This window comes from Sorex fumeus, unplaced genomic scaffold, assembly GCF_029834395.1.
Source record: "Sorex fumeus unplaced genomic scaffold, SorFum_2.1 ptg000051l, whole genome shotgun sequence".
Classification (NCBI taxonomy): Eukaryota; Metazoa; Chordata; class Mammalia; order Eulipotyphla; family Soricidae; genus Sorex; species Sorex fumeus.
Window position 1 is genome coordinate 12,808,589 of NW_026606108.1, and position 17,479 is coordinate 12,826,067.

At 37.9% G+C, this 17,479-nt stretch overlaps 1 protein-coding gene and 1 non-coding gene across 5 annotated transcripts in view; both read left to right on the top strand.

Moving 5' to 3' along the window:
* Positions 1 to 17,479, top strand: part of HTR4 (5-hydroxytryptamine receptor 4) — a 211,990-nt gene that overhangs the window by 15,595 nt on the left and 178,916 nt on the right. For all 4 annotated transcript variants that reach the window (XM_056124494.1, XM_056124495.1, XM_056124492.1 and 1 more), the window contains exon 2: positions 3,610 to 3,682. In XM_056124494.1, coding sequence (XP_055980469.1) covers positions 3,657 to 3,682 — 26 coding nt within the window. In that variant the 5' untranslated portion in view covers positions 3,610 to 3,656. The remainder of the gene's footprint in view (positions 1 to 3,609; positions 3,683 to 17,479) is intronic.
* Positions 9,947 to 10,053, top strand: LOC130033245 (U6 spliceosomal RNA). Its single transcript, XR_008793946.1, has one exon. It is a non-coding gene; the product is annotated as a U6 spliceosomal RNA (small nuclear RNA).

Sequence of the window (17,479 nt, forward strand, 5' to 3'; positions counted from 1 at the left end):
AGGAGGCTGCATAGTTCCCAGTTGAGAAATGTTTATCTATGCAGCAGGAATCTTTCCTTAGTAATTTTAAAAGGCATTCTGCATTCTAATTGCACCTAAAAGACCACCATGTCAGTTTGGTAGTCTCTTGAATCATGGAGTTGGCATCTATATGAATTTACATTTATGGAAAGTAAATGGTTAGAAGCTTCTTATTTGAAAGAGACACTTGAGTCCTTGAAAGAAACACTTGCAAATAAAGGTCCAACTCTTCAGAATGCAGGTTTTTTCCTTATATTTTATTCTGGTTTCTAGGCCATGCCAGTAATGCTCAGGGTCTACTCCCTGCCATGTGCTTGGGGATCATTCTTTCTGGTACTCAGGAGACCTTGTGGTGTCAGGATTGAATCCAAAGATCCAACATGTAAAGAATACAAAGACCAGGTCTTTGAGTATCATCATGGCCCTGGAGAGTTTTATAAGATATCTATTCTTATTTGCTGATATATTGCATCACATTTATTATTGTTCCAATTACTCAGTGCCCAATGGATGGTCTGTGATAGTACCCAGTGGATGGAGCCTGATTGACACATGAGTATGTGAACTGAGAATTCATCCTTTAAAAATATTGGACAATGATTAGATAGATGATAGATAGATAGATAGATAGATAGATAGATAGATAGATAGATAGACAGACAGATAGATAGTCTTTTGCGGGGGGACATTAGAGTAGAATTAACATGAACCCTCACCTTCCTTCAATTTTAACACTGGAAGAAATCAGACTCACTGTACTCATTTAGGCATTCTTAAATGAACACTCACATGCTGCCTGACTGCCCCGAGCAACTGGCTTCTTCAACATTTCCTTGAACTTCTGAGAAGCTCTAATTACTTGGAATTTGTCCCTTGACTCATGCTGCCGAGTCCTCAGTCGCAGGCTGTTCCACAGAAGAATAATCGGGTTGCAGACTGGTCAGAAACCTTGCTTTCAGTTATTGGGACCTTGAGACAGCTGGGACTTGTAGGAGAATCAGAAGAGTCAGAAGAGAGCCAGGCCCACTGACTCCTGCTCCTGTGCTCTTTGCAGTAGGCCAGGCTGTCACTGTAATTTGTTTGTGCAGCTAAACAAAGGGATTGGAATAAGTCCTTCCGTGTAGAAATTTAACCCGTGTAAATGAACTATTTAAAGAAATGTGCTTCTTCTGTGCACAGCTATGCATGACTATTGTCCATGCAACCAAACCAAGAAAACAAAGTGCAGCAAGCAAATGGAAATGACAGAGCTCCAGGGTGTTAGATGTGGGCCCAGTGCCCAGACAGCATTGCTAACGAACTCTGACAGGGGGACTATTTACAGTGCTCATAATAGAGATGCAACTCCACACCTTCTGTTAACTATTAACAATAGCTCCATAACAATCTTTCAGAGGTATGCTAATCCAAGAACAAGGGTGGAGATGGGATACATTTCCATTTGGGGGTTGCCCTTTGCTTATTTAAAATTTGTAACTGAAAAAGTTAAAAATCAGTTTAGGGTGGCACATGCTCTCTTCTTCCTTCTCCTCCCTTTTATTGTTTAGCATCTGGTGGTGTTCTGGAGTCACTCTGACTAGTGCTCCGGGGAGCATGCCATATCAGGGATTGACCTGGGGTCCCTGTAACTCAAGGCAATCTGTAGCTCTTTAAGCCATCTCCTGGGCTCTTCTCTTTTCTTTTTAGGAAAGATCTGAGTTTGAATATATAGATATCTGGGAAGGAGCCCCCCAAAAATCTGAGAGTATGTTGCTGTAGCTTTACCTTGTGAGTGGCCAGTAAAGTGTTCTGACTAATTCCAAAATCTTGAGCTTGTCCTCACTCTGAAAAGATACTGAGATCTTAGTTTCTTTTCATACACGGGAAGGACTTGCTTGACTCCATCTCTACTCCTTTCCCAGAACTTGTAATGCTCTTATTCTCATTGTAATGTTTGAGGACTCTTTTCCTAAAAAAAAAGCTGAAACCAACATGAAGGGGATCACTTCCTGTCTCTCTTTAGACTATGTAGTAGAATACAGTAAAACCATTATTCTCTCTCTCTCTCTCTAACACACACATTAAATTTTAAATTAACAGAATATTTAGCTGTACCTAGGAGATGTTTTCAATTGATGAGTTTTTAATTAACTGGCAATATTTTGTTAATAAGTCAGATATATAAGTCAATATAATAGTACAGTTCCTTGTACACCCTTCTCACTGTAAGCAATCTTCCCAACTTGAAGGGTCACTGTATTTATACTCATGACAGAAAATAATAAACTAATGGATTAAAAAATCAAAATAGGTAGTAATTTCTAACTCATCCTTTGTTCCTATCTCTCTGACAAAATGCATACTGTCTTTCTAAGTTGCTAAATGGCAATCATTTTAAATTTGCTTACTGGGCTTTGAAGAGGAAAATATAACAATATTCTTATATAAAGAGATGATGAATTTTTCAAAGACAGTTTTAATAAAATGAATTTTTCACTGATTTTCTTTTGTTTAACTGGTTTTCCTTCCTTCCTTTGAATTGCTACACAAATAAAGTATTGTTTTTGTGTACTATTCAAGATTATTTTGGTTGCAATTATAACTGATAACCAACTCAAACCGACTTCAGGAGGAGGAAACAAGAAATTTCTTGGTGCTTATAGTTGGGGAGTTCAAGGATAAATTGTTCTAAACTTTTAAGCCTTCTATTGTGTCAGCAGGACATTGAATTCTTTTATAACTCTGCATTCTTTGTGTTAGCCTCTTTCTCAGATAGGATCTCACCACAAAGTGTCAGGGAGATGAAACACAACAAATTGTCATCAGAGGCAACAGATGCAACTTTTATCAGTTTAGCAACAGCGACGCAAACAGAAGTTTTCATGTATTTAGCTGGTGGATGTTTTGGGGAAGACATGTACCAATGCCCTTAGGGTCAGTTTCTAGTCATGTGATCCTCACTGGCACTAGGATTTGAGGCAGAGGGAGGGCATTTGCAAACTTGAAAGCTGAGACCTTTTTCTCAGGTAAAGAGAGAAGAGACAGTCATCAGCAAATTTAAGCAAAAGTCCATTTTCATTGCTCCACTGGTGTTTTTTCTAAATAGTTCTCGAGAGTTCATTATGTTGTCAACGAGTTATGATTACCCACACAAAAATGAGTACTATGATTATCAAAAAAAGCTTTAGAAAGGACTAAAATACCTTATAAAAAGCAACATGAATGGCAATTTTTCAGTTATGCATGCACTATTTTAATCAGAACAACAATATGGTCATCAGCTATTACTAGCGAACATCCTCATGCAGATCATATAAATAAGCTGTTTCCAGGAAGAGTTAAAAATGACAAACTTATTAGCATAGAGTAAAAAGTAAAAAGAGATACCGGATGTTTTCATCTCCAGGAGATTCATAACATTTTTTTAAAAACTATCAATACTCACCTAAGCTGTAATTCATTGTCATTAGCTTCTTCTGTTTTTTTTTTTTCTGTAGGAATAAGTAGGAAACACATTACTTCATCATTTGGCTACCTTTTTTAGTAACAAGAAATTTATTTTCCTATGTTACCTTTTCACCTAAACTCTATTTTATTCTTCCATCCTAGGACTCTGTGGGCACTGAAATCCAACTCACCCATGCTGATATCCTGTTATGGACGAGCTTGATTCTAATGTGAGGTATGTTGCATTTCTTTATATGTTATGCTATAAATTATGGTCATACATAATATCGGGTTTCTGAAAAATATGTTACAGTTACGAGCTGATCAATGTGGACTCTCTTCAGTGTTTTCTATTAAATCAATGTGATACTGTTTGACTAATTTTTCACTTTTGTCAAATAATAAATATAATATTACAAATAATAAATATAATATAATATTACAATGTTTCTAGATATCTGTAGAGAAAGTCTGATTTATAGGAAATATTGTAACATGCAAATAAAAGGAAGATGTGTATTAAATCTCTGTATTATCTTCTGTAACAGAAATAAAGATACATTTAAATACACATAAAAACCCCAAACATTTAAGAATAGATGTGCATTTAAACCTTAGATATATGCATTCAAGTAGCTTATTTTTACTTAGTCATTAAATTGGATGGCATATGGCTGCATTAGGGATAGTTACAGAATGCTAAATGATTTTTGTCTTCTTTTCTTTTAACTTGCTGCAACTCTTGGAGATCAAATAAATGTATGGCTAATAGAGTGAAGTGATTTTTTAACTTTAAAGACAGATGCATTTTATTTAGCATAATCAAGTAAAATAGTAATTGTATCGCTTGTATCACTTGTCATCCCGTTGATCTTCGATTTGCTCGAGCAGGTGCCAGTAGTGTCTCCATTTGTCTCTGTTGAGTGCTAGGGTAGCCCAAGTGGCATCTGCTTGCTCCAGGGACATGAAGAGTCTCAAACCGTTTGTTCAGGGTTTTGACGAAGAAGTCTGACAATCTCCTAGGTGGGTGGCCACACGTCCTTATTAGAAAATATTGTTTTATACAGCACTGTACTGTCCTCCCATTGTTCATTGATTAGCTTGAGCGGGCCCAGTAACTTCTCCATTGTGGAACATGTTACTGTGTTTGGCATATCGAATATGTCACGGATAGCTTGCCAGGCTTTGCTGTGCGGGCAAGATACTCTCGGTAGCTTGCTGGGCTCTCCAAGAGGGACGGAAGAGTTGAACTCCGGCCAACCGGGCTGGCTGTGTGCAAGGCAAATGCCCTACCGCTGTGCTATCGCTCCAGCCCCACAGCACTGCACTGTTCTTCTGTTGTTCATCAATTTGCTCAAGTGGGCCCAGTAATGTCTTCATTTTGAGACTTGTTGTTACTGTGTTTGGCATATTGAATACGTCACGGGTAGCTTGCCAGGCTTTGCCGTGGGGCTCCAGTGGCGCAATTGGTTAGGGAGTGGTACTTACATGGCAGTATGTGCTCCAGCCCCATTATTTTATAATTTTATAATATAATAATTATTAAATATTATAATTATATTTAATTATATTTAATTATTTTAATAAATAGTATCATTCATTTATTTTTATTATTTATATTTATGTTTGATAAATATAAATGATCATTTTAAAAGAAAAAATTGTTTATTTATAAATAATTGTCTATTATAACAAACAATAATTATTCATTAGTAAATAATTTCATTATATTTAATTAAATATCATGGTCACGGTCCTCCCATTATTCATTGATTTGCTTGAGCAGGCCCAGTAACATCTCCATCGTGAGACTTGTTGTTACTGTGTTTGGCATATTGAATACGTCACGGGGAACTTGCCAGGCTTTGCCGTGAGGGCGAGATACTCTCGGTAGATTGCCGGGCTCTCCGAGAGGGGCAGAGGAATCGAACTCGGGTCAGCCATATTGGCCACTTGCAAGGCAAACGCCTTACCCGCTGTGCTATCGCTCCAGCCCATAATTAAATATATTTATATTTAATTGATTATTAAAATAATAAAATTATCAAATATAATTATTAAATAAATAATTATTAAAATATTGTAAAATAGTAATTAATAAGGCTTAAATCTTATTAAATAGCATCTGTGGCTGAAAACTACCCATTCATATTAAAAGCAAGGAGACATCCTAAAAGAATACAAGCTTGGTGCAATCCCAGCAAGTTTTACCTTCACTAGAGATTTGTAGAAAAGCAGGTTTCTTTCAGTCATAGACCTGAGACACGTGGCCTCAGTGTGTAATACGAAAAGTGACATGGTAGAGGGAACCTGCTTAGTAGCTCAACAGACAATAAATGAACTGGGTTTCTTTCTTTTTTTTTTCCCCCTTTATTTTATTTTATTTTTTTTAAAGTTGTAGATTTACAATTTTTTGTGCTTTGGTTTCAATTATACAATGATCAGATACCCATCCCTCCACCAGTGCCCATTTTCCACCACCATGGATAATATCCCTCCCACCCCCATCCCCCCATCCCCCCTGTCTCTGTGGCAGGGCAATCCCCTGTGTTCTCTCTCTCCTTTTGGGTGTTGTGGTCTGCAAAAGAGGCATTGAGTGGCAAACATGTTCAGTCCATAGTCTACTTTCGACATGCATCTCCCCTCCTGGGAGGATCCTCCAAACATCCTTTATTTGGTGCTCCCTTCTCTATCTGAACTGCCCTTTCCTCTAGGATACCCGGCTGGCCTCTAAGTTATGGAGTAATCCTCCTGGTGCTGATCTCAGCTATTCTTGGGTATTAATCTCATACTTTGTTACTTTATATCCCCCAGATGAATGCAATCTTTCTATGTCTATCCCTCTCTTTCTGACTCATTTCGCTTAGCATGATACTTTCCATATTGTACCACTTGTATGTAAATTTCATGACTTCATCTTTTCTAAGAGCTACATAGTACTCCATTGTGTAGATGTACCAAAGTTTCTTTAACCAGTCATCTGTTCTTGGGCATTCAGGTTTCTTCCAGGTGAACTGGCTTTCTAAGATGTGCTGCCACCTTGATCTGCCATCTCTTGAGTAGAGAATGTTTTTACTGCGGAATCATAGATACATGGTGGATATTTAATGAAGGGGGTGATAAAGCAGTTCTTGTTGTCCTACAAGAATTTCAAATCAGGTTGTTTTCGTATACCTGCTGCGCACAGAAACTCTTTATAGTTAACAATAAAACATGTATCCCTTCAAGTGATGTCATGGGCTTTTTTATTTACCCAACACGTGAGCTCGATGTAGTCTTTGAACTTCAACACAGATTTTTATGTGCCTGTGCTACATTTTTATCTAAAATTTTGTGAAATTATTTTTCTAAATAAAAGCACAGTGGAATGTAGAGAATCCTGATTTATTTTTGTTCATTCAAAGGTCAAAGTTAACACTGGGAATGAGGATAGGAAATTGTTCTTAAGTTTCAGACACTGTATAAAACTGGATCCATTAGTTAAAATGCATTTCTTGGTGGTAACCCCAATTTTGTGATCCCTAACATTTTTTGATTTTCTTTTTTTTTTTCGTTTATGTTAGCATAATATTGGCAGAGTACAATTCAATTAAATAAAAAGGAGCCATTTCTCTCAGTGCTATGGAGCAATATTAGTGCCAGATGCAAGACACTGCTAAGCTCCACCCCCCCACCATCTTGTCTCTGAACTCTCCTTATTGTCATACTTCTAACCTGATCCCATCAACGTATGCTCATCTTCATCCACACCCACTCCCAACCTATAGTATCAACTTCCTACTATACAAATACCATAAAATTTCTCCCATTTTATCCTCATTACAGCCTCTGGGGGTATATAACAAAGGCCATGGCGTGGTGGGAGGGTTTTTGAGCCATACCCAGTGGTGATGTTCGGATGCTACTCATGGTTCTGTGCTCAGGAACAACCCCACTGCTCCCAAAACACACACACACACACACACACACACACACACACACACACACACACTGCTGGTGCTCAGGGGACTGACCACATGCAGTGCTAGAGATTTGAACCAGGGTTGTAATCACCAAAGCCACATGCAAGGCAAGTGCCCCACCTCCTGCACTATCTCTCTGGCCCTAAAGAGTATTTTTAGGGTTCACACTTTCCAAATCATGATGCACTTCCCAACTCCATGCTAGGTAGTATACTTTTTATTTTCAAAAAAAAAAATTTGAAGTAAATTCAAAAGTTAAGTAACCTTAAAATAGTGAAAATATGGTAATACTATTTTGCTAATAACAATAAATAAACAATAGAGAATTCTTTTAGAATATGGTTATTTAAATTTGGAAAGTAAGTTTATTTAACATGGGAGAAAGGGGCCTAAAGACGGTTAAAATGGCAAAGAGGGATTAACTATTTGGTGATGCATGGAAACTAGACTTTTTTGATGGTGTTATATGGAATCTACAGATACGGAATTACAATGTTGTATATTTGAAAAACACCTACACACATATATTAACACAAATAGATGCATATATATGTTCACATGCATGCACACTACAAATCAATGTTGCTACAATAAACTATTATTAATATTTAAGTCATGTAAATAAAAATGTTACTTTATGATATTTTCCAAAAAATGAATGTGGAAAAACATAACAAGAATACCACGCTTCTGACTGGGGTCTAGAAACTATTGCTCTCGGTATAACTAGACAGAATAAATGTTACCATTTTAAAGATTAGAAGCTAGATATTTTGAGGGGGTAAGAAAACTTAGGTCTTCACTTGGTAAAGATCCTCTGTAAAATGAGAACTAAATAATTCAGATTCTTGGCATAGAAGAGGACATTTATTTGCTTGTTTAGAAGACAGTGTGGTGAATGGAGTGAAGGGAGACGACTGGAAAAGAAACACTCAGAGAATGAGAATCTGGATACCTCTTAGAACCTGTGAGGCTTTGGTGGCCTGGCCTCTGTGAGGCCACTGTGAGGCCACTGTGTCTTTGGGTTGGTTTTTTTTTTTTTTTTTTTTTTCTTTTTGGGTCACACCTGGCAATGCACAGGGTTTACTCCTGGCTCTGCGCTCAGGAATTACCCCTGGCAGTGCTCAGGGGACCATATGGGATGCTGGGAATCGAACCCAGGTCGGCCGCGCGCAAGGTAAATGCCCCACCCACTGTGCTATTGCTCCAGCCTCTGTGTCTTTGTTTTAAGTGTCTACCTTTTTGTTTGTTTTAAATGTCTACCTTTTTGTTTGGGCGGGCATATCCAGCAGAGCACAGGCCTTACTTCTGACTCTGCACAGGGATCATACCAAAGATTATATACAGGGCTAGAAATGAACCCAGGTCAGCAGTATCTAATCTATGGCACGGTCCTTATCCACTGTACAAGCCCTCTGGTCCTTTGCTCTAAATGTCTGTTATGTGTAAGTTGGTCTGTCACAGAACCCAACTCTTCATTAATTCTTCGCAGCTTAGTTAAGAATTGAGTACTGACTGTTTACTAGGATTGATGTCATTATGCACTATAAACCTAATATGTATTTTCCCATTTAAATTTTAAAACAATCTTTTCAAGTTAGTAATCACTGTTTTCTCTAATTTACAATGTATGTAACTATGACACAAAATAAATCTCCTAGCCATCTTATAACTAAATTTCTCCCTATTGTGCTATGAAAGAGAGAAGGGGGAGAGAGGAATAGAGGGAAAGGAGAGGGAAAGAGAGGAGAGAGGGAATGAGAAATGAGAGAGGGAGAAAGGGGAGAGAAAATGAGAGATGAGAGATGAAGGAAGGGGAGAAGGAAGAGAGAGAAGGGAGAAGAGAGAGAAGGAGAGAGAGAGAGGAAAGAGGAGGAAGAGGCAGAGGATAAAAGACAGAGAAAGAGAGGGAGAGTGGGAGATAAAAGAAGATGGATAGAGGGTTGAAAGAAGTAGAGAGAAGAAAATAAAGGAAGAAGAAGGAGAGAAGAGATAGAGGGGAAGGGGAAGAGAAGAAAAGGGAGAATATAATGAAAGAGAGAGAGAGCAAAAAGGAGCAAGAAAAAAGAGGTACAGCGAGGGAGTGAGAGAGACAGTAAGATGGGTAATAGTACTGTTGGATTACAGGGTAAATGTGGTTTGGCATATGCAAAAATGCCTCCCCCAAAGTCAGATTTTAGAAATCTGAAAGAAAGTTAAGTTCTGCAGTCCATAAAATTGATAAAGTCCAGACAATTTTTATCAGGTAACAATGAACAGTAAAACATAACAAAATGATATCATAATTGTTGGCATGTTGGAATAATACAATGTCAGGCATTCAAATATTTTGTCGGATCATGCTGGCTATATCATTATATATATTTTTTGGTTTCACTAAGTTGAATTTTCTAATTTAGCTTGATCATTGACATTACAGATCTGTCAGCAATATTGACTACAAGCACTCCTAGCATAGTCAGAGTTTCTTGGGGAGGTACTGTATTGCACAGGCTGAAACATGCTGAAGTACTAGACTTTAAAAAAAAGAACATTGAGTGCTCGCTTCGGCAGTACACATACTAAAATTGGAATGATACAGAGAAGATTAGCATGGCCCCTGTGCAAGGATGACACGCAAATTCGTGAAGCATTCCATATTAAAAATAAAATGAAATAAAGAACATTGAGAGCACATGGAGACCTAGGATGTGGTCAACCTTAGGAAGAAATGACCATTCTTTGTGTATCGTGGGTAACATTGACCACTTCCTCTTTTTACATATGACTCAAGAGTCTGAAATATGGGTCAGCGGAATATGGAGCATATGTTTCAGATGTGTGATGGCCTGGGTTTTATCCCAGGCATAGAAAATCAACAAACAAAATCCAATGAGACCTCCAAACAGTTCTGTGACGTGGCACCTGCTTGTCCATGCTAAGAAGATCACATGTGTCTAGGCCTCATAATGGGTGACAGGTGCCACTCAAAGATGATATGTCACAGAGAGTTAAGTCCTCCAAAGAAATACATGCATTGTCTGTAGCACTGTCCTCCCATTGTTCATCAATTTGCTTGAGCAGGTACCAGTAATGTCTCCATTGTGAGACTTGGCTAGACAAAATGCTACCAGTGTTCACCCCATTTGTCTGGTAGCAGTAGAGTTTATCTACACTCTCTAAGTATGTTTCTCCATGAAGAAGTGAAAATAACTGAGAAGTCCTTCATTTGTTTTCTCTACATCATTAGTCAAGCCTCTAAACTATATACCAAGAGTTAACCTGAGTAACTATTCTTTAAGACTTAAGGAGCTAGCTAGCAGATGATCACACAAAGGCATTAAAGGGGAAAAAAGGTCTTCTTAGGGAGATACACTAGGAGTTCTATTGGGTAAGACTTCTCAAGGCAGAACTTGAGAAATTGTAAGCATTTATCTCCTGGAGCTCTGCTGCAGAGAGCAGAAGATGGAGATCCAGAGGACTGACTCATGATGAAAAGTAAGCAGAGAATCAGGTTGTAGTTAGAGGGGTAAGTTCTGATGAATCCTTTCCCTTGGTAAACAATGTCTGGCAAACCTGGCAGTCAGCAGACAGCTATTGCCAGACAATGTGACACTTCCTGATGTTAGATTTTGGTTTATTTGTTCCTTTTGGAACATCTGGGTTCTTTTTCAGAGGTTTACAGACAGGAAACTGCATACAGTACTTTGGTGGTTTTGCTACAGGTACTGTGTACACCAGTATCAGTTTGTGTCTGTGGAGTGAGCCTGAAGTTGTTTTACAGCCAAGGTTGTCCCTAACCTGTGAGGTGACTTCCCATGGCATACACACTCAGAGGCAGCTTTCACTCTCGGTTTTGCTTTCTTTACCAAATTGACACATGATCTGATGGGTCATGTGATACAGAAGTCCATTCAGGTCTTCAACCTTCTCTTCCTGCTGTTTACTGCATTTAAGGCGTTTCTGCTCTCTATGAATTTCTCATACCAAGAAAGTACAGTGTTGTGGAGGAAGATGAAGCGGAGAACCCAGAAACACAGGCTTGCTCTTTGAGATTTTTTTTTTTTTTTTTGCTTTTTGAGTCCACTCGGCGATGCACAGGGGTTACTCCTGGCTCTGCACTCAGGAATTGCCCCTGGTGGTGCTCAGGGGACCATATGGGATTCTGGGAATTAAATCTGGGTCGATCGCATGCAAGGCAAACACCCTACCCTCTGTGCCATTGCTCCAGTCCCAAGAAGGTTTTTCTTTTTTTTTTGCTTTTTTTTGTGGTCACACCCGGCGATGCACAGGGGTTACTCCTGGCTCATTCACTCAGGAATTAAATTACTCCTGGCAGTACTCGGGGGACCATATGGGATGGTGGGAATTGAACCCGGGTCGCCGTATGCAAGGCAAATGCCCTACCCGCTTTGCTATCACTCCAGTCTCTGATATTTCTCAGGATAGTGACCCTAGGTACTTTGAGTGGATAAAAAATTTATTTAGTTTAAGACTTGATTTGGGAAAGGTAGTGCTCCCAAAAAGTCCTCAGGGGTCCTTCATGAACCTCTCCTGTCAATATTTGCCAAACTAGGGCTGGAGCGATAGCACAGCGGTAGGGCGTTTGCCTTGTACGCAGCCAACATGGCCGACCCGAGTTTGATTCCTCTGCCCCCTCGGAGAGCCCGGCAAGCTACCGAGAGTATTCGATATGCCAGACACAGTAACAACAAAGTCTCCAATGGAGACGTTACTGGGCCCGCTCGAGCAAATCGATGATCAACGGGAGGGCCTTTACCTTTACCTTTTTAGTGTTGAGGTTCAGTGCTCAGACCCAGCAGATTCTTCTCTGTTAGAAGAACATCCTGGCTGATGACTTTCTCTTCTGCATAGCTGTTGTGATTTCTCATTAATATTTCCCACTAGCAACCAAGAAAGTGTTTCATAGGTATGGTGAATCACATAACTATAGTATCTTCCTCCCTGTACTAAGGTTCCTAGGAGCCAAGTTTATAATTACCATTCACAGTACAGATGATCTCTGGGCATATACTATGGTTTTAACATCCCTTTATTTTATTTTTCCGACCTTCTTTTCCAACTTTGTTTTAGTGCCTTTGTTTTCCTTTGCATGCTTTCTTTTTTTTTTTAATGTTTTTATTCTTTTTTAGTTTTTATTTAAAAAATTTTTTTATTAGTGAATCATCGTGGGGTACAGTTACAGACTTACAAACTTCCTTGCTTGCATATCAGTCATACAATGATCAAGTACCCATCCCTCCACCAGTGCCCATTCACCACCAATGATCCCAGTATCCCTACCCCACTCCCCCCACCCCACACCACCCCATCCCACTCCACCCACCTCTTTGGCAGGGTATTCCCTTTTGTTCTTGCTTTCCTTTTGGTGTTATAGTTTTTGCATGCTTTCTTAAAGGTACTTTATTTATTTTTATAAACCACTTAAAAAAAGGAAGAATAGAAAGAGCAAAAAGGAGAAAGGAATTCAAGAAAAAAAAGCTTTATTTTTAACCAGAGGGAGAATCTTTGCTTCTCCTTTTGGGAGAATGCTCTATATTAGGGAGCCACTAAACATTTGAACAGATCAAAATCACAAAATTTATGTAAAATATAGAAATATATAAATAGACACTAAAGGTGAAACTAAACATAAATACATACTCTTAATGGAATTGTATTCACCAGGTTTACGCATGTGGCAACTTTAATTTAAAAAGTGAGTAGTTGGCTTTAAGTTAATTAAGTAATCTCAGCTCTGTCATGGCCCTGGATTGTAATTCACTATAGAAAATAAAGAAATTAAATTAATTGGAAATCAAAACTGACTACAAGAATTAATTGAAATGATACAATTTTGGTGAAGAGAAAAAGAACTTTTTTTCAGTAAGGGAATTGATATTTAATTTAACATTGGTGGTAATACATGTAGTTCACTGAAGTCTGAAAATAAAGTTGAACGTTTAATGCTGAAGTCTTGAAATAATTTGTAACACCTTAAATTAATATATACAAATTAATATATACAAACTGTCCACTGCAAAGGCTTATGTCATTGATTTGTTCATGTTGTAACCTGGCAATTGGAATGGTGAATATGTGCAACTTTGAGCAGTGGAATTGTTTTGTAAGAAACCTCTCTTGTCAGGCTTTGAAATTGTGACACGTATTAGCATATAAGGAGAAAGTGAGTGGGTGCCACTTAAAAGGGTTATTTTTGTGTTGCTTTAGAAATGTAAATGAGAATAATACTCAACTTTATTGCTTGCCTGATAAAATGGTGATTATTCAGTTAGTCTTTGATTAGATCATAGTGAATAAAAGCTTTTGCTCACTCTGTGTTGAGAACCCCTATGCCTTATGGGGCCACTAGATGCTTCAGACTAGAGGCCTTAAAAATTGCTAGAGGAACCATGATATATTTACATCTCTAAATCAACTCTCTCTTACAATCTGAAATTTCCTGCTTGTGGAAATACACTGGCAATCCTCTAGATGCCTATAACACCATACTGCTTCCAAGGCACAGAGACCACAATGATTTCAACTAGTGACACCCTGGATACACCTTCCCATCTCCCAGACCTGATATTCCTGGGGCATATGGACCAAGGGTAAGGTCCTGATCGGTGGTTTCAAACGCTCCACATTTACTAGAACTAATGCTCACATACTTCAGTGTAGATCCTTGCTCAATCACCTTAGTGTGTCTAATTCCTTTTCTTAGGATACCTTGTCCTTGAATTTTCTTTCCAGTCATTATCATTCTTTTTAAAATCTAAACAATTATTTTTTGAAGAGTAGATTTTTATTTTCACTTAATTTTAAAATAATTTATTTATTTATTTACCTAGTCATAATCTTTATTTATACAAATAAAATTTTTAACCTCACAACCTTCAATGGTCTCAAGTTAGCCTGCATTGAAGCTGATTATGGAAATACATAAGAAACTATTTTTTTACTCTTTTAGTTGAATCACTGTGATATAGACCCTTACAAAACTACCTCATGGTGCTTCACTAATAAAAAAAAAAAGGAAAAAAAACTTATTGGATAGTGGGACTACAGTGATAGTTGAAGCTTGCCTTAAACAAACTTAGAGTGAAATATTAGATTATTTTGTTTCTGCTTTGGGGCAAGGATTGGGGTTGGTGTAATGGTGATGGGACTGGTGTTTGAATATTAAATGTAATAAGATATTGTGAACTACTTTATAAAATAAATTTTTTTTGAAAAAAAACAAAAGTATCCATAATTAGATTTCAGTCATACAGTATCCCAACACCCAAACCACCACTAGTGTACATTTCTCACCATCAAAGTACATTTCTCATCCCATCATCCCCTACCCTCAGCCCCTGTCTGCCTCTGTGGCAGGTGCTTTTCTTCTCTCTGTGTCTCTCTATCTCTCTCTTTCTCATTCTCTCTCTCCTTTTGGGTATTTTGGTTTACAATATTGATACTGAAAGGTTATCAAGAATATCTCTTTACCCATTTTTAGCACTTAGTTCTTGTCCTAAAATATTTTTATTAAGGCATTGGTTGAGTTTCAGACATACAAATGTTCCAGCACCAACTCTACCACCAGTGTCCCTCTCACTCCCCAGCCAGCATCTATGACAGACATACTTTTTAAGTTTGGTTGTTGTAGTTTGGATCTACTACCTTAAGTTTTGGTGGTTTTGTAATATATATATACACACACACACACTTATACATCGATATGTATATTGTATATATTGAGTATATTATATATGTAAAAATGTGTTGTGATATATATGTGATATATATAGATATACACATATACATAAATATCATATATACACATATACCACCCTTATATCTGAGGCCCTGTTACTTCCTGACCTGTTACTTCCCTTTCATCTTCTTATACCCTTGCCCCCTCCCCACTCTATTACTTTCCTTCCCTTTCCTTCTCATTTCTTGCATCTAGGGACCAGGGTAATCTAGCATCCTCCTTTGACATTTGGCATCCCCTGTTCAGTTATTCTATAAACCACAGATAAGTGAGGTCAACTGGTATGGGTATTTCTTATTCTGACTTACTTTGCTGAATACGGTATCCTGCAGTTTCATCCAAATTGCTGTAAATTGCGTGATTTAATCCTTTCTTGCATCTGCATAGTATTCCATTGTGTGCATATGCAACACTTTCCTTATCCACTCATCTGTGCTTGTGCACCAAGGCTGATTCCATTTCCAAGTTATTCTGCCAAATACTGCAATGGACAGTGATGTGCATAGACCTTTTTGAATACATGTTTTTGTGACCTGGGAAGTAGATATTAAGAAGTGAAATTACTGGGTCATGTGGCAACTCTTTTTTTTTTAACTTTTCTGAGAAATCTGTATGCTGTTTCCCACAGGGGTTAAATCAGACAATATTCCTACGAACAGTGAATGAATTTCTTTTTTTTCTTTAAACCTCATCCACAGCCCTGCCAACAGAGAATGTTTTAAGCTTTTTTTTAATAAGTGCCATTCTCGTTAGTGTGATATCTCCTTGCCCTCTTGATTCATGTTTCCCTGATAGCAAGTGATGATGAGTGCTTTTCACATGCGTTTTGACCATTAACCTGTCATCTTCAGACAAGTGCTGATTCATTTCTCTCCCCATTTTTTGATTGGATAGCACAGTGGGTAGGGCATATGCCTGGCATGTGGCCAACCTAGTCAATCCAGGTTCGATTCCTCCACTTCTATTGGAGAGCCAGGCAAGCTATCGAGAGTATCTCGCCCACGTGGCAAAGCCTGGCAAGCTTCCCGTGACATATTCGATATGCCGAATACAGTAACAAGTGTTACAATGGAGACATTGGACACAATGGAGCAAATCGATGAACAACGGGAGGACAGTGACAGTGATTTTTTTTTTAGATTTTTATTAGTGAAACACCATGAGGTACAGTTGTAGATGTACAAATTTTTGTGCTTGGGTTTTAGTTATACAATGATCAAATACCCATCCCTCCACCAGTGCCCATTCTCCATCACCACTGATCCCAGTATCCTTACCACTCCCCATTGCCCCCATCCCATCCTGCCTCTGGGGCAGGGCATTCTCCTTTGTTCTCTCTCTCCTTTTGGGTGCTGTGATTTGAAAAAAAGGCAATGAGTGGCAATCATGTTTTGATTAGGTTTTTTTGTTTAATTGTTGTTGTTGATTTTTATGAGTTCTTTATTTATATTAGATAATGAACCTTTACCTGATGTGTTGACTGCAAATATTTTCTTCCACTCAGCTTGGTATCTTGTAGTTTAACTCCTATTTCTTTTGCTATGCAGAAAGTCTTTAATTGGGTCAAATTTCAACTTGTAAGATAAGATTTTCCAGATAGTTTCTGAGGACCTGTGTAAATTAATGAATGCTAATAGTTTAGCAAAGATTGAGATAGTTCCCATTTTTATAAAAATATCACAAGATCTTTTTGTACTTAGCTCCTGTTTGTTCAGAATTTCCTCTATGCTAAGATTACCATATGCCCTATATTAAAAGGTTATCTGATTCCAGAACTGTTCTTTCAGATTATTCTTTTTAAGACAGATGAAATTCAAGAAACAGTCCTATAGTGAGAATTATTTGAAATTTCTTCCAAGTTCCTTTTCATGATATCGAGTCTGGCACTTGTAGTTTCTTCAAGTTGCTAAAGGCACTGCTCAAAAGAAAAAAGAAATAACCTCCTGAGAGGCTAAGTGAGTTCCCCGAAGCCACACAGCTAAGGAGTGGTTTAGCTTACCCTGAGGTTAAATCTTACTATTGTTTCCCAAATGATTGCTATTTCATAAATTATTCCTAACTACACAAAGACAGCAAATTAATTCCTAAAGAAATTCCAATGCCAATTTAGATCAATATGTTTAGATCAATATGCTAGTTAACCATGGGTTTAGAGAATAATAGAAAAGTATTTAATCACTTGTTATTAACTACTTCAAATGTTTGTTGAAAGTGGTTTGTTGTCACTTAGGTGCTCCTTTAAGCACATGGTCGTTGTGATCTCATTTAATTCTTACAAATCTGTGAATTCCTGACTATTATTATGATTGCATCCCCCTAATTCATATAT